Source organism: Miniopterus schreibersii, assembly GCF_964146895.1.
Source record: "Miniopterus schreibersii genome assembly, chromosome: 2".
NCBI lineage: Eukaryota > Metazoa > Chordata > Mammalia > Chiroptera > Miniopteridae > Miniopterus > Miniopterus schreibersii.
In genome coordinates, this window is record NC_138102.1 from 148,395,993 (window position 1) to 148,423,787 (window position 27,795).

The window sequence follows — 27,795 nt, forward strand, 5'->3', positions numbered from 1 at the left end:
CATGTAGGGTGATTCCTCCAACTTTGTTCTTCCTTTTCAAGATTACTATGGCAATTTGGGGTCTTGTGGTTCCATATAAATTTTTGGAATTATTTGTTCTAGTTTTGTGAAATATGTCGTTGATATCTTGATAGGAATTGCATTGAATCTATAGATTGCTTTGGGTAGTATGGACATTTTAAAAAACCCCACAAAAACACACCTTTACTACATGAGCTAAGATAGGAAGATTTATTTCCCTTTCCTGATTTTCCTCAGCTAGAACTCCAGCTCCTTGCCCTCTAGCACATAATCACTTGCACGGCCACACTGGCCTGGTCTTGAAGTGATGCATGCAAGATTGCCTGCTGAAACCGCTCCTTGAGAAGACTGCTGATTTTGGCATTCTTTCTCCTTTCATCATATTTCTTCAGAACTTCCTTTGATAGTTTTTGTTTAAAATCTCTTCCTCCCTCAGAAGTCAGCTTGGCCCTCTTGCGGCTCAGCAGCAGTGCATAGTGGGTATGTTGTGCTGTTAATAAGCACAATGCAGTTCTTTCAGCACTTGTGCCAGTTGTACCGAGAAATGCCCATGGCTTGGCACCAGCTGGAATGAGCTAGTATGGACATGTTAATGGTGACAATTCTTCCTATCCATGAACACGGTATATGCTTCCACTTATTTGTATCTTGATCAATTTCTTTCTTCAGTGTCTTATAACTTTCCAAGTACAGGTCTTTTGCATTCTTGGTTAAATTTATCCCTAGGTTTTTGTTTTTTGCTTTTTATGCAATTGTGAGACTGTTTTCTTAGTTTCCCTTTCAGATAGCTCATTATTGGTGTATAAAAATGCAACTGATTTCTATTTACTTTTGTATCCTGAATTCACTTATCAGTTCTAGTAGTTTTTTGGTGGATTCTTTAGAGTTCTCTGTATACAGTATCATGTCATCTGCAAATAAGGACAATTTTACTTCTTCCTTTCCAATATGGATGCCTTTTAGTCGTCTTCTTGTCTGACTGCTGTGACTAGGACTTCCAGTACTATGTTGATTAAGAGTGGTGAAAGCAAGCATCCCTGTCTTGTTCCTGATCTTAAGGGAAATGCTTGAAGTTTTTGCCCATTGAGTATGATGTTGGCTGTGGGTTTGTCATATATGGCCTTTATTACATTGAGATATGTTCCCTCTATTCCCACTTGGCTGAGATATTTTATCATAAAAGAGTGCTGGATTTTATCAAATGGTTTTTCGGAATCTATTGATATGATCACGTGATTTTTATCCATCATTTTGTTTATGTGGCGTATCACATTAATTGATTTGAGGATATTGTACCAACCTTGCTTCCCCAGAATAAATCCAACTTGATCATGGTGTATCATCTTTTTAATGTTATTGCTGGATCTGATTGGCTAATATTTTGTTAAGAATTTTAGCATCTACATTCATCAGGGATGTTGGCCTATAATTTTCTTTCTTTGTAGTATCTTTATCTGCAATTAGGATAATGCTGGCCTTGTAAAATGAGGTTGGGAGGCTTCCTTCCCCTTGAATTTTTTTGGAATAGTTTAAGAAGGATTGGTGTTAATTCTTCTTGAGTGTTTGGAAAAATTCACCTGTGAAGCCAGAACTTTTGTTGGGAGTATTTTGATTGCTGTTTCAATTTCATTAGTTGTAATCTGTCTATTCATATTTTCTTTCCTTTTCTTTTTCTAATCCTCACCTGAGGATACTTTTCCATTGGTTTACAGAGAAAACAGAAGGGGGGGGAGGGAGGGAGGGACGGGGGGAGGGGAGGGAGAGGGAGAGAGAGAGAGACAGACAGACAGACAGACAGACATCAATGTGAGAGAGAGATATTGATTGGCTGCCTCTTGTATGTGCCCCGACCAGGGCCGGGGATCAAGCTGCAGCTGAGGTATGAGGTATGTGCCCTTGGACAGAATCAAACCTAGGACACTTCAGTCCAATAGTCAACACTCTAACCACTGAGCAAACCGGCTAGGGATATTTATATTTTCTTGAGTTTGGAAGATTGTATGTTTCTAAGAATTTATCCATTTCATCCAGATTGTCCAATTTGTTGGCATAATTTCTTACAATCCTTTGTATTTCTTTGGTGTCAAGTTGTTACTTCTCTTTCATTTCTGTTTTTATTTATTTGGGTCCTCTCTCCTTCTTTCTTGATGAATCTAGTTAAGGTTTATATTTTCAAAGAACAAGCTCTTGGCTTCATTGATCTTTTGTATTTTGTTTTTTAGGCTCTGTTTGTTTATTTCTACTCTGATTTTAATTCCTTTCTTTTACTTACTTTGGGCTTTGTTGTTCTTTTTCTAGTTCCTTTAAGTGTAAAATTAGATTGTTTGAGATTTTTCTTGTTTCTTGAGGTAGGCCTATAATGCTATAAATTTCCCTCTTAGGACTGCTTTCGCTGTGTCCCATAGATTTTGTTGTTTCTTATACTCTTTAAAACAATAAAGTTGTTCCTTCTTTGGGCCTCTTAAAGCACCCAGCTATAACACTACTATATAACATCATATTCAATTTACTTTTCTTCCTCTTCTCCCTCCCAAACTAAATACCACTGCAAAGGGAATGACTGGGAACCTCTCTCAATTCTTGTTGCTTAGCAGAGGTACTTATTAAATACTGGCCAAATAAACAAACATAATATCCATGACCACCACATGAGCCGTTCTGGAAAACATTATCTCTTTGTAACTTTTAATTTTTCAGAAAACTTCCAATGAGCACTATTAGATTATGGTTCCTGTCACACTTTTCATGACAGTAAAGTCATTTCATTTTTAAGCAAAAAGTACCAATGAGAATCCTTTAACTCTAGCACCTGAAGCAGGGATTCTCATCTCTGGCTGCACATTAGAACCATCTAAGGCACTTTAAAAAATACAAATGCCTAGGCCCTATCCTCTGAAATCCCTATATAAGTGGTCTGCAGTGGGACCCTGACACTTTTTAAAAATCTTGTCTCACCTCAGGATTAGATATACTGATCTAAAAGAAGGTAAACATATTCCTAACATACTAAATTGAATCAAGAAGCTTTTAAGGGCTATCTTGAACCTAAAAACTACATAATACTATTTCAGCCCAGCCGGGCGTGGCTCAGCGGTTCAGCATCGGCCTAGGATCCAGGCGATCAGGGTTCGATTCCCGGTCAGGGCACATGCCCCAGCTGCGGGCTGCAGCAGATCAATGACTCTCTCATCATTGATGTTTCTATCTCTCTCTCTCCCTCTTCCTTCCTCTCTCTGAAATCAATAAAGATATATTTTAAAAAAAGAATACGATTTCAATCGGAAAATGTTTAAAATTTCAGACAACTAAATTAAAAATGAATTTTAGAACATAATTATTTAAGGTCAGTGAGAAAAAAACTAATAATGATGCCAATTAAAGTGATTAAAATATAGCAAAGTACCTACTAGAATTAATCATTGTTCAGTGCTCAGAGAGAGATAAATGCAGAAAATAATACTTAAGAAAACCAAGAAAATTTAAACCAAATCTTGGGGGACTAGTTAAATGTGGATGAACAATAGTAAATAGAAGCCAAGAAAAGGGAAAGGAATTAGGGAAAACAACATGTACATAAGAAAGATGGAACTGACAAGAGCAGAAGATGTACACTGCAAAGGAGTAGGAAATAGCTCTGCATAGGTACTCCACAAGATTTCATTTCCTCCCCTGAGGTAGGTGTTATCCTTCCCATTCCAAATAAAACATGGAGGCTCTGAAAAGCTCAAATCCCAGAGCCAAAATGGAGCCTGGAATCAGATTCAGGCCTGTCTGACTTTAAAGCCCAAGCCCTTTCCATCATATCACTTTGCTTCACAAACAAAACAAGAAAAGACAGAGAGAACAAATTCAAGGACATTAAATGGCACAACATACCAAAACACTAGAGGAATTCATTGAAGGTTTTTAAGCCTAGAAATTAAGGTTAGGAGAAAAATGCCACTCCAGAAGACTATCCTGGCAGTAAACAAGATGGATTAAGAAAAAGAGATTAGAGAAAAGGGGACCACTGACTGCTTCATAATGAACCACAGGACTTAGAACTGTGAAAGTACTGCATTCTCCACTAGTTTCACAAGTTACTCGACTTTTCGATGCTCTCAGAATACTTCTTTTATAAGACCCTTCATACTGTATTAAATACTTATAGAAGATTCTTGATTGTCCATTGTAGTGATCAAATAACTAAAATTACACAAGTAGATAAAAGTACCAGATGTTTGCTTATATATAATATTTACAAATCTAAATCTTATTTCACATCTAGATGGACATTACAATCTTATTTGGCCAGCCTCCTTCTAGGTTTTTCCTCTCCATTTCACCCTTTATAAAAGATAATCAGCTCAGAGGCATGGCTCAATGGTTGAGCATTAACCTATGATCCAGGCAGTAGATCCCGGTTAATTCCTGGTCAGGGCATATGCCTGGGTTACAGGCTCGATCCCCAGCAGGGGGTGTGCAGGAGGCAGTCAGTCAAAGACTCTCTCTGATCTTCTCCCTTCCTCTCTCTGAAATTAGTCAAAATATGTTTAAAAAAAGATAATTCACTTTGCTATTACATCATTCATATCTGAAGTTTTCCTAATCAAGAATCTAAATAGTTTCTTATTAACTGTAACAAATCCAAATTTCTCTGCCCTCCATATGCCTGCGCTATTATTTCACTTAACCTCCTGTTCTCTCCAAAAGGATGATTCATGCCAGCCTCTTCCCTGTGCCACAAAGCAACACACACTACCCTGGAGTTGTTTGACTTATTTCCCAAACTGGAATACCTTTTACTATTCTCTCGTTCAACTTCCAACCATCCATCAAAGGCCCAGTTCAAAATCTGCTATTCTCCACAAAGCCCATTTCTAAGCCCTATGACACTTAGAATCCAAACTGTTGTCTAACAGGACACATGTGACTTGTGTTTGGCCCAAGTTTTGTGGTTTTTAAATAAAATTTTTAATCCACTGACAAAACTTAAAAACTAGGATACCACTTTAAAAAAACCCAAGAAACTGCTTCCAACTTTCCCTGAAAAAAACCAGATGCTCTGGCAACACTGGGGTCACACAGTTACATGGCCACAATAAGCTGTAGCTGAGTAGCATATGACCCTTTCTGAACAGTTTTTACATCTTAAAATCAGAAAATGACAGAAAACTGCTTGACTTCTGATGCTGGACCTGGACCATCGTAATCATTCAAGAAATACCTGACCGCCTGTGAGGTACTGGAGTTACAAAAATACAGTCCCTCCCCCACAGCCTACTTTAGTAGAAAAAGCAAAGAAACAAGCAACTTGGATACAAGAGATAAGTGCTGCGATAAGGAAAACAGAAGACACTTAGCACACAACTAGGGTACTGAACTCTGTCTATGGTAAGTCAGGGAACAACCCTCCAAGAAAGTGACAGCTAATCTGATCTTTAGTAGGCACAGAAATTATCAAGAAAAGAGGCTAGGGAGAACAAATGCCACAGAGAGAGTAAAGAACCTTTGCAAATACCCTGAGGGGAGACAAAGTATTTGAGGAAGAGTTCAATATGGCGACAGCCATCACCCAACCTTAAAAGCAGCTGTCAGAGAAAGGCTCAACTGAAAGGGCTGGAGGGAAAAGCCACGTGTTAGTTAGGTCAGGAGATGAAAGAAAATTTCCATAAAGTGACTGAATATGTAAAAGTTCGTTAAGCAGGGAAGAGAGGTTTCAGAGAGCACAGCCGTGTTGAGGGGTGAAATGTAGAAAAAAAGGAGGGAGAAGCAGTGAGAGCCTAAATCGAGGGAGGGGAAGCACAAAGCAGCATGGGGATGAGGGTGTAGTAAGCATAGAAGACCAAAGGGGCTTACATCTTGGCCGGTAACCAAGGATAACGGGGATGTGAAGCATGGTAGTTTTGGCGGGCCACAAGTTTGCCAAGAGAATTAGTCCCAGCGGTCCCCTGGTGGACGCGGAGGCATTCAGGCCTCTCAAAATTCAGCTGCGTCCTGCTTGGATTGCACTTCGGGCTCTCTGTAAGACATCGGCTTCAGTCTGGATTGTGCAGGCTCCAGGAAAGGCTCTGGGCTCCAGGCTGCTGGCACGCAGGCTCCCATGGAGTGGTTAGAGGCCTGGTCTGTGTGTGCTGGTGGGTAGAAGTCAAGTATAAACTACCTTGCATTATTTTCTGATTTTTCTGTAGGAATGACGCGCCTGTATACATCCTCTTAGAAAAAAAGCCGTGTGTGCCCATTATAGATTTACAGGAAGAAAAAAAAGGTGCCAAGAAGTTCAACATTTGTCCATACCAATACTCAAGATGAGTCATTCCTGAATCCAAGTCTCCCCAAGTTGACTTTGTCTCCCCAAATAGATTAAGCTTTCCGCCAGAAAAATGCCCGTTTTAACTTTTTTTTTTTTGGTAGCTCTCAAAGTGCCTAATACGGACTAGGTACGTCGAACACATTCAGTAAATTTACCGACTTCCTAACATTTCTGGGGTTAACTTACCTAGTTCAGTCTCCTTTTTACAAATTAAGGCACTAAAGAGATGCGAACTCTACCTCAGACTTAACACTTTCCTTTATTCCAAATTCCACTGCGTCTGTCCACCCTCAAGAGCAGAGGGATAATTGTTGCACGATTCAAAGGCAGCGGGAGACTCCAAGTCCCGCCACGGAAAACGCCCCCCCGCCCCCGCCAGTACCCCGGTCCCCTGTCCACCTCTCACAAAGGTAAAACACGCTCACCAACTCTCGGCCACCGGGAGACTCCGTCAATGTGATAATCCGCTCGTCGTCGTTCTTCCAGCAGGCACTTCCGGCGCGCGTGTGACGTCAGCAGAAGCGCCCGCCGCTGGCCAGCCTCCGGCGCCGGGGTCTAAGGAGAACCTGGGAAAGTCTGTACCGCCGTTACCTTCTCGTCTGCTGCGCTTGACCCTTCCCAGCACCCGCGATGCCAAGGCCACTGCGAGGGACGAGGGATTGTCGGGGTTGAGCCCCCACTGAGCCGAGGGCTCACGCTCTTCAGATCTCCCGGGCTCGCCCCACCTGAAGGTAAACGCCTTCTCAGCTGCGGCCTTTCCTCCGGCGGGCCCCTCCCCAGACCCGGCGGCCGACACGTTGTGCCCTTTCTCCCGCCACCCTTTTTAGGACCTTTACCGTTAGCTGCCTTCGCAGTTCCCACCAGACCGGCTAACGTGTAAAGAATTTCAAATGGAGAAACTTTTCAAAAGCAACCTCATCGCTGTTGAGTTTCTGAAGTTGTGTAAATACATCCCCAAAAGCGTCTTTCCCGTTACTTAGTGAGTTGGCACGCCTTCGAATCAATATTTTGCCATTTGTGATAGACCGTACCCCTCCTTAAAACATACCACACACGCTCTTTAAATCGAAAATTTGTCGTTAGTTGAGCCAGATGTAATTTTGAGATAGTTTGCTGCCTTTGTAAAATACAGTATGAAAGTTACAGATTATATTTGTAAACTTAAAAATACATATACAGGTCAGCATCCTTCAAGGCATTGAAATCTATTCATACAATAAAATGTGTCATTTCATAATTTAGCAAAAATCTACAAAATTAGTGATTTGAAAGAACTTTATGTGCATAAAAGTGTAGGGCTAAAATTTCCAATTAATGCCACTCCAGGGAAAAACATTAAGACAATGAAAAAGGTACCCAACCGTAGTATTAGTGAAAATCAGTGGCTTAGGTTCTTTCTGAGATCCCAGGCTTTTTCTGCTGTGTGAATGCAAGGTATTATGCGTATTTGAAAGCACATTTTGCCCTTAGCCCTAGGGAAAGTTAAGAGTAGACTCAGAGTTTTTCCTTCACCTGTTTAAAATATTCACTTCTCCATTCCCACCATAGACCAGCACTGAAAGGATTAGTGTGAAGAATCCATTTGAAATAGAACCAGAAAACACCTTTTAGGTGGTGTCTGGAGAAAAGGAATTCCTTAATTCACCCAACTGGAATTATTATTCTTAACTATTACTAGGAAGTAGGGAAGGTGTATGAATCTCGCATAATTAAATCAGCAATTGTCTGTATTGGGTTTGAGTTGGAATGAAGAATACCTGGCTTAGATTGCTTTCGGATCTGTTTGTTTTCCTTTCTAGAAATGAGTGGTGGATTGGCCCCAAGTAAAAGCACAGTGTATGTATCCAACTTGCCCTTTTCCCTGACCAACAATGACTTGTACCGGGTAAGTTTGTTTTAGTATTAGTACTATTATCTTTTGAATTCTGTATTTGAGAAACAGTTGTAGCTCAAGCAAATAGTTCTCCTTCACAAAAATTCTTAATAAGTACATTGCAATGCCTGTCCTGCAAATGGGTGGTTGAGAAAAACTGGAAGGAATGACATGAATCCTTTCTTCCAAGTGCACCCTCTTCTTCTACTTTAGGTAGATGTTAACTAGAGAGATGCTGCCTAGATGATAAGTAGTAGTACTAGATTAATTACTTACTTAAGATAGTTTGAATCCCAAAGAACACAGGAAACATGAACTTTAGCTTCCTTCCTTGTTACAAAATAGAGACATTTCTTTTTTTCTTTTTTCTTTTTAAGTTTCTTTATTGTTGAAAATATTACAGATGTCCCCTTCTTATCCCCATTGATCCCCTCTACCCCACATCTATCCCACCCCCAGGCTTTCCCGATAACAATGTCTGTGTCCATGGGTTATGCTTATAAACGTATAAGTTCTTTGATTAATCTCTCCCCACCCACTCCCCACTCCCCACCTTCCCTCTGAGATCCCTCAGTCTGTTCTATGCTTCTGTGTCTCTGGATGTGTTTTGTTCATCAGGTTTTTTTATTATTATATTCCACATATAAGTGAGATCATGTGGTATTTGTCTTTCTCTGACTGGCTTATTTCACTTAGCATAATACTTTCTAGTTCCCTCCATGCTGTGCCAAAGGATAAAAGATCCTTCTTTTTTACAGCTGCATAGTATTCCATGGTGTAAATGTACCACAGCTTTTTTATCCACTCATCTACTCATAGGCACTTGGGCTATTTCCAGATCTTAGCTATTGTAAATTGCACTGCTGTGAACATAGGGATGCATAAGTTCTTTGCGATTGGTGTTTCGGGTTCCTTAGGATACATTCCTAGAAGTGGGATCACTGGGTCAAATTGCAGGTCAATTTTTAATCTTTTAAGGAAACTCCATACTGTTTTCCATAGTGGCTGCTCCAGTCTGCATTCCCACCAGCAGTGTACTAGATAGTAGTGCCCTTTTCTCCACACCCTCGCCAGCACTTATATTTCGTTGATTTGTTGATGGTAGCGATTCTGACAGGTGTCAAGTGATACCTCATTGTGGTTTTAATTTGCATCTCTCTGATGATTAGCGACATTGAACATTTTTTCATGTCTATTAGCCATTTGTAAGTCCCCTTTGGAGAAGTGTCTATTTAGGTCCTTTGCCCATTTTTTAATTGGATTGTTTTTGTCTTCCTTTTGTTAAGTTGTGTGAGTTCCTTATATAGTTTGGATATTAACCCTTTATCTGAAGAGACATTTCTGTATTTATTGAACACTTACTTATGCTGAGCACTGTTAGAGATACTAGGAACACATCAGCAAACAAAAGATGAAAATCTCTCTTGGCATTCACAATATAAGGATAGACAGACAATGTAAAATATTAAAAAATCAAATGATGTTATTTGTTAGATACAAAGTTAATGCTAAGATGTTAGGTGCTAAGGAGAAAAAATAAAGCAGGAAAGGGGGGTTATTAAATGTTAAGTTGGGAATGGAGGTGAAATTTTTCATGGGTGGTTTAAAGCCTTATTGAGGTGATTTTTCAATAAAGACCTGAAGGAAGGAAGAGGCAGCTGTGCAGATGTCTAAGGGATAAGCATTTCAGGTACAGAGTAAATCAACTGGAGAGAAGAGGAGGAGCTGTCGGAGGTAAGCCCTACATATAGGGCCTACATAGGTAATGGTAAGGACTCTGAGTGAAATGAGAAGCCTTTTGAAAGTGTTACATGGAAAGCTTTCTGAATTGGTCTTCAGAATTCAGTGTGGCTAGCACTGCAATCCAGTTATATCACATTCCAGCATTACACAAGTTACTTATAGAACTAAAAATTTATTATTATTGTTTTCATATATTAATGTATTCTAAAACACTTTTTTAAGAAGCATTATATAATAGGAACTGTTAGTATATAGGTATTGTCTGAAACAGAAATAGGTGAGATTGCTTAGTGTGATGATGTAGAAGTAAAAGAGAAGAAAGGGTCAACTATAAAGTTTCACCAACATATGGGGTGGGCAGAAGGAGACTGATGTGAATGGATTTTTCATTATAGAAGCTTTCTTGTTTTATGTTTTGTTTATTTGTTTTTAATATGTCTTTATTGATTTCAGGGAGAGAGATAGGATCATCAATGATGAGAGAGTCATTGATCGGCTGCCTCCTGCATGCCCCCCATTGGGGATTGAGCCCACAACCCGGGCGTGTGCCCTGACTGGGAATCAAACCACAATCTCCTGGATCATAGGTCAATGCTCAACCACTGAGCCACACTGGCTGGGCTATGTTTTGTTTTATAAGCACTCTAAAGATCTGTCTTCTGAAACTGATTGCTTGGTTGGGTGGGAGTAGGCTAGGAGTAACTATATTATACAGCATTGTTATTTGAAATACAAGGTTTCTCTGGAGCTATGGAACAGTTGATAGTTGCCATGGATATACTACAGGAACACAGCAACTGTGCAATGTATGTGCTTTCAATCTACCACACATGAAGAGTGGGGTGATTTTTTCCTCTTATGTACTCATTTGTCAGAAATTTAGGAAATAAGACAGATACCTGTGACTCCAATAACAAAAATTAAAATATTATTCTTGTCACTAAAAATATATATCTTCTAGGATCTGCCTTATAGACTAAGGGCTAAAATTTTTCATAAACAATAAAGAATGTGATCAGTGTATAGAACCTGAAAATTTAATATTTTTGTGTGATTTTTAAATTAAATTGTAAATTACTATGTGGTATTTTGTTTCAGATATTTTCCAAGTATGGCAAAGTTGTAAAGTAAGTATTCACATAAACTTTGAAACTTCATTTAAAAGTTTATCTGAATTTACTTCTCCATTATTTTTTAATGGAAGTAGATTTACTATATTTTATAAAACAGATATTTGATATAACAAAGTAAATAAAAATACTACTGTTAACATTTTTACATATAGGGTGTTCCAAAATATATATATACACACACCCTTTGAATAATGATAAAGGCAGTGTTTATTAAAATAATTTCATTTTCAAAATTGAGCTATCAGCTGTTAAAATATGTATACATTTTTGGGGGACACCCTGTATATTTGTCATTTTTCTATGAATATAAACATGTATAAACAATTTTTTTGAAAGACTCAATTAAATTCTAACAACTGCCTTTTAAGATAAATACTGTTATTATCCTGGTATTATAAATGACAAAACTGAAGCACACAGTAAACCTAAAATTATATTGCTAGTTTGTGGTGGAGACAAGATTTAAGTCCAACAGTTTGATTCCAGAGCCTACTCAGTTTACTCTACCATTACCTTTTCTTCTTTTGTTCCTGTCTGTCAGAACCTCCTAATGAATTTCCATACCAATACATAATTATAAATTATAAATTCTCATGGTATGCTATGAGAATGCTATGAAGTTAAAGACACAGAGTTATAAGCACCTATAACAGGGAAGACCTGATCTAGTCTAGATAGGGTAGATTTACCTAAGTCAGTATCCTTTGAGTTGAAACTTCAAGACTGAGTAAGAGTTAAGTAGACAAAAAGAATGGAAGAAACATTTTAGGTAGAGGAAACAGCTTGTGCAAAGGCACTGTGGCAAGAGAAAATAAAGCGAGATCATGAACAGAAAGAAAGAACGCCAATATGACTAGAGATGAGTGAGCAAGAGGAAGAAATATCAAGATAGGTCCAGAGATGGAAGCAGGTTCCTAATCTTGCCTTTTGGCCATGTTGCAAGATACTTGGTTTTCATCCTAAGAACAACAGGAATCCATTAAAGAATTTTAAATGAAGTAGTAACATTATCCTACTGCCCTTATATTATGAGTGTTTAGTGCGTGGGCTTGAGGCTAATTGAGTGACCAACCACATGAATAAACAGATAGATGCACTCTCTTGAGAAACTAGTTTCCCCATTTGTATCTTTCTGTTTTAACTTATTGAGCTAGGCTTGGCAGATGCCACCTTAAAGCAGTTTTTATTAAAATATGTGAGATGAGGCATGTTTTTTTACATAGTTTTCAGTAGAGGCTAGCAGAAAGGAGGAGAAAGGATTTCTAGTTAAAGAAAATAGTTCACCTACACCTACCCTATCCCAGCCATGGAATCAGCCACTTCTCCAAAGAGCCGGTTACACATTGTTTTTTAAACTACATTTAATGACATATGACAAGAGTCAAAAGCACTAAGGATGTGGAAGAGGTCAGGGGAAATAGCAAACTCTGCTCTTATCACCATTCCTCTCACTTAGGTACTTTGGGTGGTACTCTGTGGCTAAGAACCACAGAGCTAGAGAGTCTTTAAAGTAATTTTAAGAATACGGTTAAATTCTGAAACCTAGAAAAAAATAAATCATATTACTTTTTGTGTAGAAGAGAATACCTCAGTTTTGTGGGGGGGTTTTCTACAGTTAGTAGAGCAAAGGAATTATGCTTATTCTTTGAGGTTACGTTGTCTCTGTAATATCTACTTCATCCTTAAGTGTCTGATTACAGTTTGATTTATCAGATACTCCTAATCATACCTGTGTTCATCAGTACAGTGAAACCTAGTTTCTCGAACTTCTCCCATCTCAAACAATTCGGTTCCCGACCAAGTTCACAGAAAAAAAATGTCTCAGTTGACAACAAAACTGCAGTTTTGGAACTGACAACCCTTTCAAGCTGATACCTCAGCATGACAAAAAGGGTCTCTCAGGCAACAAACAAAGAAGAGAATGCTTTTGTTGCCTGTAGCTGGGGAAGTCAAGGATTCATATAAATAGGCCATCAAGAGTGCTAATGTTGCTAAGGGTATGAAAGAAACGATGATCACAGGCAATTGAAGAGGTAGAAAAACTGTTGATTGGATAAACAAAAAGCCCTTTGCAAGTGACAGCCGTTGCTGAGGCAGTGATATATCAGCAAGCAAAGATGCTGCTTGCTGACCTGAAAGACACCCCTGGACAGAGTGCTGAAAGTGATTCCTTTAAGGCTAGTAGGGAGTGGTTTGATAAATTTAAGAAAAGAAGTGTTTGTTTATAGATTAAGCAGTACATTAGACATGTACTGTATATAAGAAGGTTAAAACGGGGAATCATTTGGGGATCTGGAATGGGTTAATTCAGTTTACATTATTTCTAATGGGGAAAAATTACTCGGTTTTCAAAAAACGCTTCTCAAACAGCCTTCCAGAACAAATTAAATTTGAGAACAGAGGTTGCACTGTGTCACAGTTTCTCATTTCCATTCTTGATATCCCATAACTTTGAAGAGATATTTGTCAAATGTATTAATTTCTCTTACTCTGTAAATGTTTTACTAACCCTTTTTGAACACTGGAATCTTCCATGTTATTATTAATATTTATTGCTGCCTCATTACTTTTAACTATTTGTTTATGTTTTAAGGGTTACTATAATGAAAGATAAAGATACCAGGAAGAGTAAAGGTGTTGCATTTATTTTATTTTTGGATAAAGACTCTGCACAGAACTGTACCAGGTCAATAAACAACAAACAGGTAAGCCTTTCGTTCCCAACAAAGTTTTTAACCCAAAAGCCTTTGTGCTCATCCAGACCAAAAATTTGAGGATGTAGTGAGTGGTCAAGTCTGATGGATATCAGTAGGTTCTGAGATTATTTAACTTATGGAAAAGAAAAGATACCAAAACCGTACTGGGTCCCCAAAACATTGATAGAAAAAGGAAGTAAGAATCTATTTTACTGAATAGAATTTGTCACACCTAAGTAGGCAATTGCTAAAATAATCTAAAATATAGAATGGAATTGAAGGTTTGAGGAAATGGGATCATTGAATACATCCTTCTACATTTACATTTTTCTCCGGTTTAGCTTTTTGGTAGAGTCATAAAAGCAAGCATTGCTATTGATAATGGAAGAGCAGCTGAGTTCATCCGAAGACGAAACTACTTTGATAAATCTAAGTGTTATGAATGTGGGGTGAGTATACCTAAAACTTAATGTGATTTTCTATAGTTTATGGTAATTTTCACATCAGTGTTTTATTTGTGCTCTCTAAATCTCCTGGATGGCTAAAACTGTATTATGAAAATTGTTTTAATTTGAGACTCTAGACTCATCTAAGTGAATTCAATTGAAGTATAGTATATAAAGATAACCTGAGTTGGGTGATGCAGAGTGATCTTTTCTCCAGTTTCTAAATCTTTGAAAATTGTTGGATTAAAAAGTATTGACTAATTACTTATATTATTGTCTTGAAAGATTTTAGTGACCCATAGTTTGTTAATAGGATGTTGCCTGTTTCTGTAATATTTTGCCACTGTTTAAGCATAACAGTTCAGTATAAACATTATCATATGACCTATCCTCTATGAAATACTGTTTTAAAAGTTGGGTTTTTTTCCTATTAGTACTGGTAATGGTTTTTCCTATTAGTACTGCTAATGTTTTGTAACTGAAATAGATAATTTTCTTATCTAGCTCTCACCATCTATCATTAACCATTTAATCTTTTGATGATTAAGAGAGATATAGCCGCAGAACAATTTTGCATAAGGCCAGTAAAGGTACCAAGAGAATTTCAGTCAGGATCTCATTGCTGTCAATTTTCAGAACGCCTATATGAAATACTTAGAAAACAGCGTCTAGGGATATTAATGGAGAGCTGGGGAAAGACATTGTCCTGGCTACAAAATCATGTGGAAGATACAAGGAAATGAGCTGGCATCCTTTTCCCTCTGCCACTCTCTAACTCTTCACCCCTAAACTAAATAAACGGACGGACGGACAGATGGGAGAGAGGGAGGGAAGGAGACAGGGAAGGAAGAAGAGGAGGAGGGAAGAAGGAAAGAGCAAGCAGGGGCTCTGAGTGCATTCTTTCAAGTCCTGTGATTCTAATAGCTCTTGTGTTAATGTTTCAGAAACGGTGTTGCAGAGTCCTGAGTTTTATTTAAAAAGAAAAAAAATGGGGAGGGAGGAACAATTGTGGTCAGATAGATTAGTATGTATCCTCATATTCATAATAAATATTAAATAATCTGAGAAGTTCTGGATGAATCTCTTCTGTCTTTTTAGTTTCTAAACATTATTATCAAATCCACAGATTTGTTCTGTACGTTTTTATACTTCTTAAAAATTTCCCCCCAAAACATTTGTTTACATTTATTTAGCCTGGTTTTTCCCAAAATGATTTTACTACGAAATCCATTTATTTATTTGTGTATTTATTTATTTATCTTTATTGATTACAGAGAGAGGAAAGGAGAGGGAGAGATAGATAGAAACACCAATGATGAGAGTCATTGGAGATCGAACCCTCAACCCAGGCATGTGCCCTGACCAGGAATCGAACCTTGATCTCCTGGATCCTAGGTCAACACTCAACCACTGAGCCAGGCTCAGACGGGCACCAAATCCTTTTTTTTTTTGATATGGGACATGCTAGTATTTTTTTGGTATACCCTTATTTAAAAAACAGTTTGGAAAATGCTTCTCTAAATACATTCTCTCAGCAGTTCATTAACTATAACACCTGTTGGATTCAGCCATGTCCCCAGGTATATAAAGTACACAGTCTATTTTGTGCTTTGTTAAATTTTCTTGAAACGCATGATTATTTTTCCTTTCTATTCTGATCCTGGCTCAATTTCTCCCTTTTGGCTTAATTACACCTCACTCTCACATATTACTTCTTAAGTGTATTTTAATGAGCTAATATGCAGATTATAGTACATTGTCTTATGTTTTACAACTCAATGTTATGGTGCATTATAATTTTATGGCTAGCCCAAGCACTGTCAAATATGCATATAATGCAAGCCACAAATGTAATTTAAATTTTCTAGTTCCCACATTAAAAAAGAAACAAATAAAATTTAAGTATTTTGCCAGGCCGGGCGTGGCTCAGCGGTTGAGCTTCGACCTAGGATCCAGGCGATCAGGGTTCGATTCCTGGTCAGGCACATGCCCGAGTTGCGGGCTGCAGCCGATCAATGACTCTCTCATCATTAATGTTTCTATCTCTCTCCCTCTCCCTTCCTCGCTCTGAAATCAATAAAGATATATTAAAGAAAATAATAATAAGTATTTTGCTTAACTCAATATATACCTAAAATATTATCATTTGAACTATTGTAATTAATATTGTTTAAAATTAAGGTATTTTATACTCTTTATATTGTCTTCAAAATCCTGTATGTATTTTACCCTTATAGTGCATATCAATTCAGACAGGTTCTCACTAACCACAAAAAAGTCATGGCTAGTGGCTACCATAATTGGACAGTGCAGGTATAGTCTAGATATGAAAGAAGCAAAACGAAATTAATAGGAAAAGTGAGGAAACTAAATTTTCCATTTGTTTTTAAAACATGATGTTAAGCAACATCTTGGAAGTTAGGAATAGTTTTGTCCCAATTTTATCAAATAATAACTTAAAATTTTTACATTTAAGGTAGATAGTCCATTTAAATTTTGAATTGTTTTTTATCATGAACCTTGATATTTAAAATGTTTGAAGAAAGAATACTTCTTTTACTCTTATCAGACTTCTAAAATACTCCCTTATTATTAAATAGTTTATTAGGAGTTACAATCTCCTAAATATTAATGGGCTTTGTTAATTTCTTTTATGTATGTTCCCAGTGTGACAATATCTTTTTTTAAGTTCTAAAACCTTTTAGTCTTCAGTTACCAGGCAAGTTTCTGTTAATAACAACAAATATCATTTTTCCTTTCCTTTTCAATGGGAAACAAAAGGAAAGTGGACACTTAAGTTATGCCTGTCCTAAAAATATGCTTGGAGAACGTGAACCTCCAAAGAAAAAAGAGAAGAAGAAAAAAAAGAAAATTCCTGAACCAGAAGAAGAAATGTATGTATATCCACTCTTACTAAATACATGATAGTGTTGCTTCTGTCATTTTACTTTTGGTTAAGTGCATTCTGATTTTTTTTTAATTTAGTGAAGAAATAGAAGAAAGTGAAGATGAAGGGGAGGATCCTGCTCTTGACAGCCTCAGTCAGGCCATAGCTTTCCAGGTACTAAGTAGTTCTTTTAAAAGGCCCCATGCCATAGCTGCCTTGGATTAACAGTTTTATATTCCTTGCTTACGTAATTGATCATCTCCTTGTGGCAACCTGTCTTTTCCCCTTCACCTCCTAACCTTCAGAAGACAGGCTGCTTCTCTAAGGTCTTTAGAACAGTATGATGGAAAAGTTCCTATTGCTTCTTTCTAGATTTTAAAGGTCTCACAACACTTTTAATACCTTCATTTGTTTTCATTATAGAATTGAGCAGAACTATTTGATTAAAGTGAGTTTAGCCCAAGAAAAAGATTTTATTAAAGATATTGAAAAGATATCTTTGAAAAGAAGCTTCACTTCAAAACAAAACCAAAAACATATTTTTGACCATTAAAGGCCTTAATACAAATATATGAAACATTTTTTAAAGAAGGGTACATAATCTCCTAATTTTTATACAGCCATATATTTTGTTTTAATGTAGTTGATAAATGGTAAATGTATATGTCAATTTATTTTTCCTTTTTAGTTAACTAGTGTCATATTTTGTATAACATTCCTACCTCTAGCAGGATTGGAAAGTAGGCTTCATTTCCTGGGCCTGTTAATTAGTAGAAATTGCCTAAAATTATTTTGAGTAACATGGTGAGACTGAAATATAACTTGGGAGTGAGGGCAGAGCATCCTGATGGAGTAGAATTGTTTGCATGGCTGGCCGGGCGTGGCTCAGCGGTTGAGCGTCGACCTGGGATCCAGGCGATCTGGGTTCTATTCCCAGTCAGGGCACATGCCCAGGTTGTGGGCTTGATCAATGAATCTCTCATCATTGATGTTTCTATCTCTCTCTCCCTCTCCTTTCCTCTCTCTGAAATCAATAAAGATATATTTAAAAAAAAAAAAAAAAGAATTGTTTGCATGGGCTGGGAGGGTAGGGGTGTTGACACGTGTGTTTTTGCATTGTTTTGAATTAATATTTTGTTTGTTTTCTGATTCATATTACAGCAAGCCAAAATTGAGGAAGAACAAAAAAAATGGAAACCCAGTTCAGGGGGTCCCTCAACATCTGATGATTCAAGACGCCCAAGGATAAAGAAAAGCACATATTTCAGTGATGAGGAAGAACTTAGTGATTAAAATTATACTTACTATGTAAATATCATTAAATTTTTTTGAAATCTTAGAGTATCAAGTTCAGTTGGGACTGAAGATTGCTTTTAGAATTTGAGTATAAAAATACTTAATACCAAATAATTTTTTTTAATGTATTGTTGAAAGTATTACAGATGTCCCTTTTTATTCCTCGACTGACCCACTCCTCCCAGCTCCGGTCACCTCCCCAGGCTTTAACTCTTAACCGCACTATTGTCTGTGTCCATGGGTTATGCCTATATGCATATAAGTTCTCTGGTTAATCTCTTCCTGCGCCCTCCCCCCCTTCCATCTGAGATTAGTCAGTCTGATGCATGCTTCCTTGACTCTGAATCTATTTTGTTTGTCAGTTTCTTTTGTTCATTAGATTCCACATGTGAGATCATGTAATATTTGTCTTTTTATGACTGACTTATTTCACTTAGCATAATAATCTCCAAGCCCTCTATGTTGTCTCAAAGGGTAATAGTTCTTTCTTTTTCACAGCCGCATAGTATTCCATGGTATAAATGTCCTACAGCCTTTTTATCCACTCATCTACTGATGGGCACTTGGCTGTTTCCAGATCTTGGCTATTGTAAATTGCACTGCTATGAACATAGGGGTGCATATATTTTTTCTGATTGGTGCTTCAAGCACCTTAGGATATATTCCTAGAAGTGGGATCACTGGATCAAATGGCAGTTCCATTTTTAATTTTTTGAGGAAACTGTTTTCCATAGTGTTTGCAGTAGTCTGCACTCCCACCAGCAGTTCCTTTTTCTCCACATCCTCACCAGCACTTGTTTGTTGATTTATTGATCACAGGTGTGAGGTGGTACATCATTGCGGTTTAATTTGGATCTCTCTGATGCAAATTAACCACTGAGCCAGCTAGAGGTCAAACAATGATATCTCTCTCACATTGTTGTTGCTCTCTCTCCTGCCTCCCTTCCACTCTCTCTGAAAATCAATGGAAAAAATATCCTCAGGTGAGGATTAACAACAAAAAGAAAGATTTGTTTGAGAGTTCATTATAAAAGTTTATTCGTCTTGATTGGTTTACATGAGGACTTTTAAAATAAATTTCATCTGCAAAACAGAAGCTTCATAAAGACTGTGAAAAAGTTGAATAATTTATTGTTATTAAATATTAATAAAATTTCAAGAGAATTTTGTTTTTAAATATGGGTGCTTTGTCACCTTATTTCTTTTAGCTTTATACTAATCTGGATACATTGTAATTTCCCATAAAATATAAAGTACCTCTGAAAGATTATAACCAAACAGCATTAATTGGCCTTGCCTTTGGCACCAAGTTCCATTCCCCAGAGCAGCTAACTTAAGCTCTTTCTTTTCATATGTACATATATTTTCCTAAATAAAATGCATATATTTTTCCACTTAATTCATAAAGGGATAAAGGAGGATTTTTCCATCTCCTATACTCCCTACTGCCTTCATCCATTTTCTCAATATGGCTAGGTTAAAATTTTTGGTTAGGTCCATATTTATTTCTTACTTTACGACCATGTAAGTACTTGTTAGTTCACTTCTGAGCTAACAAGTATACTGTGATTACATTTTTCCTACAGTTAATTATTGTCTCATTTTTTATGTATTATATATCTTCCCATACCTTCTGCAGATAGGTATATGGGAATGGGATTATGTAGCCTTTAATTTTCTACTTTGTATATTTCTATAGTGTTTGAATGCTCTTAAGCACCGATTTGTTAGTTTTTTTAAATTACTAAAAACAATAAAAATATTTCCACTTTGAAAACTACAAAGCTAATGAAAGTGTTAACCACTCATCAGCAAAGAATCTTCTGGATTACAATGAGGAAAACAGATAAAACAGCTGAGTGCTGGACTCCACTTTCTGTTCCACCCATTAATTCACCAAATTTAAAGAAGAAAGTTGGGGGAAAATTTTGCCATAAAATATAGAAAAGTTTATATGAATACATTCAAATATGAATAGACAGATCAGCATCAACAAACATTTGAGGAAAGCCTCCAACACAATAGAGACCCAAATAGCCAGACTAAAAAAGGGATCTTAGAGGAGCTGAGGAATTCTTGCTTTAAAAATATATCTGGCCTTCCCGGCTGGTGTGGCTCACTGGTTGAGTGTCGACCTATGATCCGGGAGATCATGGTTTGATTCCCAGTCAGGGCACAAGCCTGGGTTTTGGGCTCGATCCCCAGTAGGGGGTATGCAGGAGGCAGCAAATCAATGACTCTCTCATTGTTGATGTTTCTATCTATCCTTCTGAATTCCTCTGAAATCAATAAAAACATTTTTAAAATCTATATGCATAACCTATGGACACAGACCTGGGAGGGCAGATGCCGGGTGGAAGGAATCAATGGGAAGGAAAAAGGAGATATCTATAATACTTTCAAAAATCAAGATACATTAAAAAAATATATATCTGGCCCCATGGATTTCAGAAAAAGGAACTGTAGACCTATAATAACTTTGTGCTTTCTAATATGAAAGCATTTATTAATCAGAATGCTTGTCATGCTGGGTATAAATTGTTTTCTTCTGCAATGATTTATTCACTCATTTGCTCTTTGAACTAGATGCCTTTTCTGAAACTGCTAATCATAATTTTCAGATTATCATAAAAATCAGTTATGACCAATTATAATATGACATATTTATAAATATTAAATGTTAACTCATTTATTTTATATTCAATAAGTGTGCGTAGATGTGGAACACAACAGTGATCATGAAATATATGGGCATTAAAATTATGAATAATAAAATCTTGGCTACTACATCTAGAGAAGTACGGTACTTGAAAGCTTTACATAGAATATAGCATAGATAAATCAGTAATTTAGACTCCATATATAGAGGAGTGAAAGCATGATTTTAAAAGGTGACAGGAAGGGTCGTTAAGTGAGACATTCAGCTTCAGAAATGGATGAATGGGTTAAAAATATAATTAGAAACCCATTTTTCTTTACCTCTTACCTCTACTTTCCTCTGTACAACATTGGTTTGATTTTCCAACAAACTTTATGTAATAGCAGAGATGACTACCAGTATCTCTAAAGCTAGGAGTCCTAATATTGTGAAGCCCTCTTCCCCAATGGTTCCAGCAAAAATCCTAAGACAAGCCCTGGTTGGCTAAGCCTATGTCACAGTCCCATGGCTGAAGATGGGTAGTATGGTCAGTGCCACCCAACTCACATAGACTAGGGATGTTTCTATACAATGTTTCATCTATTTTCAGGTTGGAATCAATGTGGAAATTACTTATCCTATCAAAAGAATCTTAAGCTCTCCTTTCATCATTGTCAAAGACAGAATACCAAGGCAGCTGAGCAGGAGGCACAGAGAAAATACAGATGCAGCACCAAACACAAAGAAGCCATTTACCATAGTATGCAATTTTCACAGACTATTTGCAGAACATATGGAAAGAAGGTAAAGCCTCTTTGGAAAGCAGTTTGATAAGCACTGTTACTAAAGTAACAATGTAAGTAATTACAGTTAGAGACAACCCTAGGTCCACAGAATGGGTTTAACTACTGTCAATTATTTTAAAAATTGCTTTCATAAGATCCAAATTTTAAGACTCCTTAGGTACTGTTATAGATAGCATCAATTAATAATTTCAGTTAAGCACTAGTTGGTTTGTCTCAGTGGTTACAGTGTTGGCCCAGGGTCCTGGGTTTGATTCTGGCCAAGGGCATGTGTGTCCATTACAGGCTCAATCCCTGGCCCTGGTTGATGCGCAAGCACTGTTTTAAAATCACTACAAATATAAACTAACAATCCCTTTTAGGTAGACATTATTTTCATCATTATATAGATGACAGAATTGACGCACAGAGAGGTGAAGTAATGTACCCAAAGTCAGTCATTAAGCACAAATAGGATTTCAATTCAGGCAAACAGCCCTGGCCAGTTTGGCTCAGTGATTAGAGTGTTGGCCTGTGGATTAAAGGGTCCTGGGTTTGATTCAGGCCAAGGGCACACACCTCGGTTGCAGGTTCAATCCCCTGCCCTGGTTGGGGCATGTGCAGGAGGCAGCCAGTCGATGTGTCTCTCTTACCTCAATGTTTCTCTCTCTCCCCCTCCCCCTCCCCCTCCCCCTCCCCCTCCCCCTCCCCCTCCCCCTCTCCCTCTCCCTCTCCCTCTCCCTCTCCCTCTCCCTCTCCCTCTCCCCCCCTACCTTACACGCCCTGAAAAGCAATGGAAAGCATGTCCTAGGGTGAAGATTGGGGAAAAATATATATCCTCGGGTGAGGATTGACAACAACAAAAAAGAATAGTGATGGCCATTTTTCTGAATGCTGCTTTTCTGGGTGTGATGTCTGGAACTGTTATTATGACCTTGAAGGGAACAAGCCATCAGCTGAAGTTGAGATTCATTCAATAGGTTGATAGTAAGTCAATATTTAGCTCATTAAATATTAGAGGGATTGCAATTTCTGACCCACTTGTGTGTGGGAAAAGTGACCAGTTCCGGTCAGTGAGTTGTGAGCAGAAACCATGCGTGTTATTTCTGAAGAAAGCATTTAATTGTTGCTACAAGATACTCTAGAGTTCTCTTTTTCTCCTGGCATAGTATCAGCAATGGTCATGATATTCAAGATGTTGCCCTGGGTCCTTCAGTATCCACAGTGAAGAGAGCTGCACAGCTGCCCTGGGTATATCTATTTTCAACATAACATTTTTTAAAATACCAAATAGAATAATTAACATTTTGCTGTTAAAAGTCTAGAGTTTGAAGTCAAACAGAAAGATATCTGAGTCCCAGATCCACCATTCTTTGAGTTTCAGTGTCCCTACTTAGAAAAGGGAATGATAATATATATCTTTCGGGTACTAGACTTATCGGGGTAATCACTTCATAAGTTATATAAATGTCTAATCACTATATTGTACACCTGAAACTAATATATTATTGTATGTAAACTGTAATTGAAAAATTAAAACAAAATTTAAAACACCTTTCTAGGTTCATTAGTGAGACAATAGAGTTTAACACATAGTTGACCCTATAAATTATAGCAATTAAAATATTAAAATTTTTTAATTTTGCTTTGTACCTGGATGCATATTTATTGCAATAAGAATATCTTCATAGCTTTAAGCTTTATAGTAAATATTAAAATGAAATTTTTCTATTTGTATTAGGAAATCAGTACAAATTTATCCAAACTTAATATTTAAATTTTGATCAAAATGATGTTTATTTTAGGGCCTTTAGAAACTAGCTGTGTAGTCTTGACTCCAAAAATTCTATTACAGAAAACAAACAAACCAAAAAACCTAAAATGTTGCTATGGAAAAACAAGATTGTCTATTGAATGTTTCTGGATGCAGTTATAGTCACCAACTCGTAATATCCCTGGGGCACTTGACAGAAGCAAGTGAAAGCTGACTGAAGGTGAACATGCCTTTAGCTTAGACTACACAGGATCCTCAGAGATAAAACTACACTGAAGATGAGTCACAGCCTAAAATTATAAAACATGCAGAAACAATCCACACATGCAAGTGTCAGTGGACAAAATTAAACTTCCAAAGCACAGATAAAAATATTATCAGATATATTCAATAAAGATGATTAAAGTTATAAAAGACAAAAATGAAATATAACAGAAGACTAAGACTATTAGGAAAAAACTGGATTGAAAAAGAAATAAGTACAACTTATAGAAATAAAAATATATAGTTATTAAAATATTTATAAAAACAAATGGACTCGACACACCTTTGAAATATGCCATATCCACTCTGAGGGAAACTAGACATTGTCAGAAGACCACCATGCTGAATAGGCCACATGCGATGCTCTAGTCAACTGCTAGGTGAGCTTTCAGTTAGAAATCAACAAAAGAAAACTTGAAAAATCCACAAACATTTGGAAATTAAACAACCATATGCCCCATGGGTCAAAGAAGAAATAAAAAAATATGAGAAAATATTTTTACCTGAATGATAATAAAAACTTGACATATCAAAATTTATGGGATGTAGCTTAGAAGCGAAGTTACAGATTTGAACTTCAATATTAAAAAAGATGAAAGGTGTCAAATCAACAGCCTAAGCTTCCACCTAGGAAACCAGAAAACTAAATCCAAACCAGAGAAAAAGAAATAATAAAGATCAGAGTAGAAATCAGTGAAATAGAAAACGGAAAGAAGAGTAGGAAAAAAAATCAATGAAACCAAAAGGCTGCTTTGAAAAGATAACAAAATCGAGAAATCTTAAGATCTACTGACAGGGTGGAGGATAAGAGAAAATACACAAATTACTAAAATTGGGAATGAAAGAGCAGACATAAAAACTAAAATGATTATTAGGGGATCACTTTGACCTTCTCCCTTTCTCTCTCACTTGTAAGAACCTTTGTCATGTAAATAAATAAATAAGGACCCTTGTCATTACCTCGGGCCCAACCTGCTAATACAAGACATTCTCTCCATCTCAAAGTACTTAACTTAATCATATTTGCAAATAATTTCAAAATTGTTGATATAAAGTTGTACATAATAGCCTCGTATTAACTTTTTATTAACTTTTTAAATAGTTTAGAACAAATGGCCATTTGGTTTCCTTTTTTTATTAGTCTTACCAGAGGTTTATCAATTTAATTTTAGCGTTGTTGGTCTTTTCAACTGTATGTTTATTTATTTTATTATTTCCTGCTCTTATCTTTATTACTTCCTACTTGGACCTTTTGAAGTTTTATTTTGTTGTACTTTTTTTTTCTAACTTCCTGAAATGAATGCTTAGATCATTGATAGTCAACCTTTCTCACTTGCTAATATATACATATTTAGATGATAAATTAACCTCTGAGCACTATTTAGCTGCCTTGCACAATTTTTAATAAGCTGTATTTTTATTATCATTCCGTTTTTGTTCACCTGGGCCTCCGACGCTTGTTCTGAGAACAAGCACTCAGGAAGCTCCGCTCGGGAGCCCAGCCATCGTGCTGTAGAAAGCAAACCACACGGAGAATGTGTGGGCGCTCAAAAGTTCAGCTGGGCCCCCAGCAAAGAACAGGCATCAGCTTGTCTGCTGATATCCATGCAGAGGAGTTCTCTTGAATGTGGAACCCATTTAAGTCTTCTGATTACTGCAGCCCAAAGACATTCCAAAGTCTGTAGTCAGGCATGGAAACATATTACGATCAGCACTAGATTAGACTCAGTGCTTCTCTCTTTCACGTCTCTTTTTCAAGCCATCCTTCTGCCACCTTTTTCTTGTTAATCTCCAGACTTATGGAAACTCCATTTTTTAATCCCTTTTTCTGATACTCTCATTCTTCTTTCTCTGGACTTGAAAGTATCAATTTTAGACTATAAAGAGATGGGGAAATGGGACTGAATGTATATTAATACAATTGGGACTTATGAGAGAAAACAGTATATACATAAAATGTGCAGAAGATTGAAAAGAGTGGTTTAATTTTTTAAGATCAAATTTTATGAAGTTATCCTATAGAGCTAATGAATAGTGACTCAGAACTTAAACACATCTGGAAAAAATGATTATGCCTGTTACACTGCCATGGTATGTTGGAAGTTACTTGCCTTACTAAACACAAATATACAAAAATCCTGTTGTTTGTGAGGAAAATTCATGCCTTTTTTAGACTAAGACTATAATATTTGTTTTTCAGGGAAATATTATTTGACCCGTAGCTTAAACAAATAAATTACTAAAATGTTTTAGGACAAGACACAGTTTTCAGTGGCAATGATTTGACACAAGTATACAAATCTAAGTACTAACGAGCTGTGTTATAATTGAGTTTAACGTACTAATACTCTACGATGGATGGTATTCTAGGGAACCTCTGAATTCAGGGTGAAATTTTAAACAAAAAGTATATGTTAATAAGGACAACTTTATGTATTATGCATAATGTTTTAAGTTTATTTTGTTTCCTATGTTTAATGGGTAGTAATTATGTAATTTATTATTGAATGCTCACTAAATACTGATTGTTCATTGGATATTTTCAGAAATTTTATTTTTATTGATTAGGAAATAGTAAATGTTTTCTCCAAATTTTAGGTGAGTAAATTCTAAAACAGTATACCTTTTCTTTATTCTAATATCACTACATATTAAGCCACCATTTCCCATGCAAACTGGTGTTACTGATAGCATATATTCTGTGTTGAATGCTTACTATGTGCCAACTACTATTCTAAGCACTTTAAATGTATTTTCTAATTTAATTCTCCTAAGAATCGAAGGAGGTATGCCCATATGACAGATGAAGAAACCAAGTCACAGAGAAGCTAAATAACCTACATATTTTATGGCTGTAATATTAGAAGATATTCAAGTTTATGCAGAGTCTGTCTAAATAACACATCTTACTTAAATTATAGGAGTTAGATTGGGCTTTATCTCACTACTCTCTTTTTCTAATACTTTTTAAAATGACTATTGAGGGCATAAAATTAACATCAGTAGAATGCCAGATGCTAATACCTAGAGGTTATGATAATGTTAAAGAGTAATTTGTCATACTGTGAAAGCTTATAAACCAAAAGTTTCAGCGTAAATGGAAAAATACCTAGTTACCCTGATACAATCTTACTGGACTGGTCTTTTAAAACCCATGTTTTCATCTCCGTAGCAAATGTCAGAATTCTGGTGTCGGACCTGAATGTTTTATGGCTGCAGTACTACTGGGTGATGATCCCAGTATGAGCCCTTCCAACATGCTGCATTTGTCTTATACTGTCAAAAGCCCATGATAATTGGTTTTTAAATTCCTTGCTCACAAAGATATCTATATTTTTTGTTGTATGTACTATAAATAAGAGTTTAGCCTGGAAAATGTCAGGCCTCTTTTTACATAGAACTTCTGCCTCCTTTTAAATAGAAAAAAACATGTTTTTGCATTGCTTCACTTAGTTCCCGTTTGATACACCCAAACATGTAGCTGTAGGTAATGCATACCCTCTCCACCATACTCTTTGAAATTAAAGAATCTAATTGCAGAAACACATGTACATCAAATTATGAACTGTGTTTGTCTTTTAAAAATCCTTTGAAAAAATCTTTACTTGAATAGACTAGAGAAATGATGATTCATGCCATAATTTTATCTCGTGAAACTATAGCAAATCTCTTTTGGCTAACATCCCAGCCAAACTCTAAATGTGATCTAAATCTAGATGAAACATAGCTGTCAGATTCTGTACTCATTTTAAGATTCTTAAATATATACCCAAGTACTGTATTTGACCACCTGTAGTCACCAATTACAGAGAAGACTGAAAATAAAACCTCTCTTATGATTTTAATTCTTAAGTAATCAATCACTTTTTGCTACAGTTCTGAGAGATGCAATTATTATATCAAGCACTACATAATTTTCACTTTCTCATTCAGTTCTGTGTTTCAGTACC

At 36.6% G+C, this 27,795-nt stretch overlaps 2 protein-coding genes across 10 annotated transcripts in view; one reads left to right on the top strand and one right to left on the bottom strand.

Annotated features, from left to right (window-relative positions):
- The window catches only part of PPHLN1 (periphilin 1), a 95,453-nt gene extending 88,641 nt beyond the window's left edge, over window positions 1-6,812 (bottom strand). For 4 of the 8 annotated variants that reach the window (XM_081129406.1, XM_081129405.1, XM_081129402.1 and 1 more), the window contains exon 1: window positions 6,739-6,810. Coding sequence is in view for 4 of the 8 variants with exons in the window: in XM_081129404.1 (XP_080985530.1) it covers window positions 5,860-5,899 (40 nt within the window). In the remaining 4 variants the exon portion in view is untranslated. Of the gene's footprint in view, window positions 1-5,859; window positions 6,135-6,738 lie in introns of those variants that run through there. The other 4 variants (XM_081129404.1, XM_081129400.1, XM_081129399.1 and 1 more) reach the window with 2 other exon arrangements.
- A 9-nt stretch (window positions 6,813-6,821) lies between these two features.
- On the top strand, window positions 6,822-21,175 carry ZCRB1 (zinc finger CCHC-type and RNA binding motif containing 1). Of its 2 annotated transcripts, XM_081129409.1 has the most exons (8): window positions 6,822-7,044; window positions 8,113-8,198; window positions 11,028-11,056; window positions 13,656-13,767; window positions 14,100-14,207; window positions 16,986-17,098; window positions 17,190-17,265; window positions 18,253-21,175. In XM_081129409.1, the coding sequence occupies exons 2-8, from the start codon at window positions 8,115-8,117 to the stop codon at window positions 18,382-18,384; spliced, it is 654 nt and encodes a 217-aa protein (XP_080985535.1). In that variant the 5' UTR covers window positions 6,822-7,044; window positions 8,113-8,114; the 3' UTR covers window positions 18,385-21,175. The 2 variants fall into 2 exon arrangements, with proteins under 2 accessions (XP_080985535.1, XP_080985536.1); XM_081129410.1 differs by lacking the exon at window positions 11,028-11,056 and having other exon boundaries at window positions 6,851-7,044.
- Window positions 21,176-27,795: the final 6,620 nt, after the last annotated feature.

What these genes read in the sequence shown, in the direction of transcription:
- ZCRB1 (XM_081129409.1), top strand. Translation starts at nt 8,115, where the DNA reads ATGAGTGGTGGATTGGCCCCAAGTAAAAGCACAGTGTATGTATCCAAC. An exon ending in GGTCAATAAACAACAAACAG is followed by an intron (nt 13,768 to 14,099) that starts GTAAGCCTTTCG and finishes TCTCCGGTTTAG; the next exon opens with CTTTTTGGTAGAGTCATAAA. An exon ending in GTCAGGCCATAGCTTTCCAG is followed by an intron (nt 17,266 to 18,252) that starts GTACTAAGTAGT and finishes TTCATATTACAG; the next exon opens with CAAGCCAAAATTGAGGAAGA.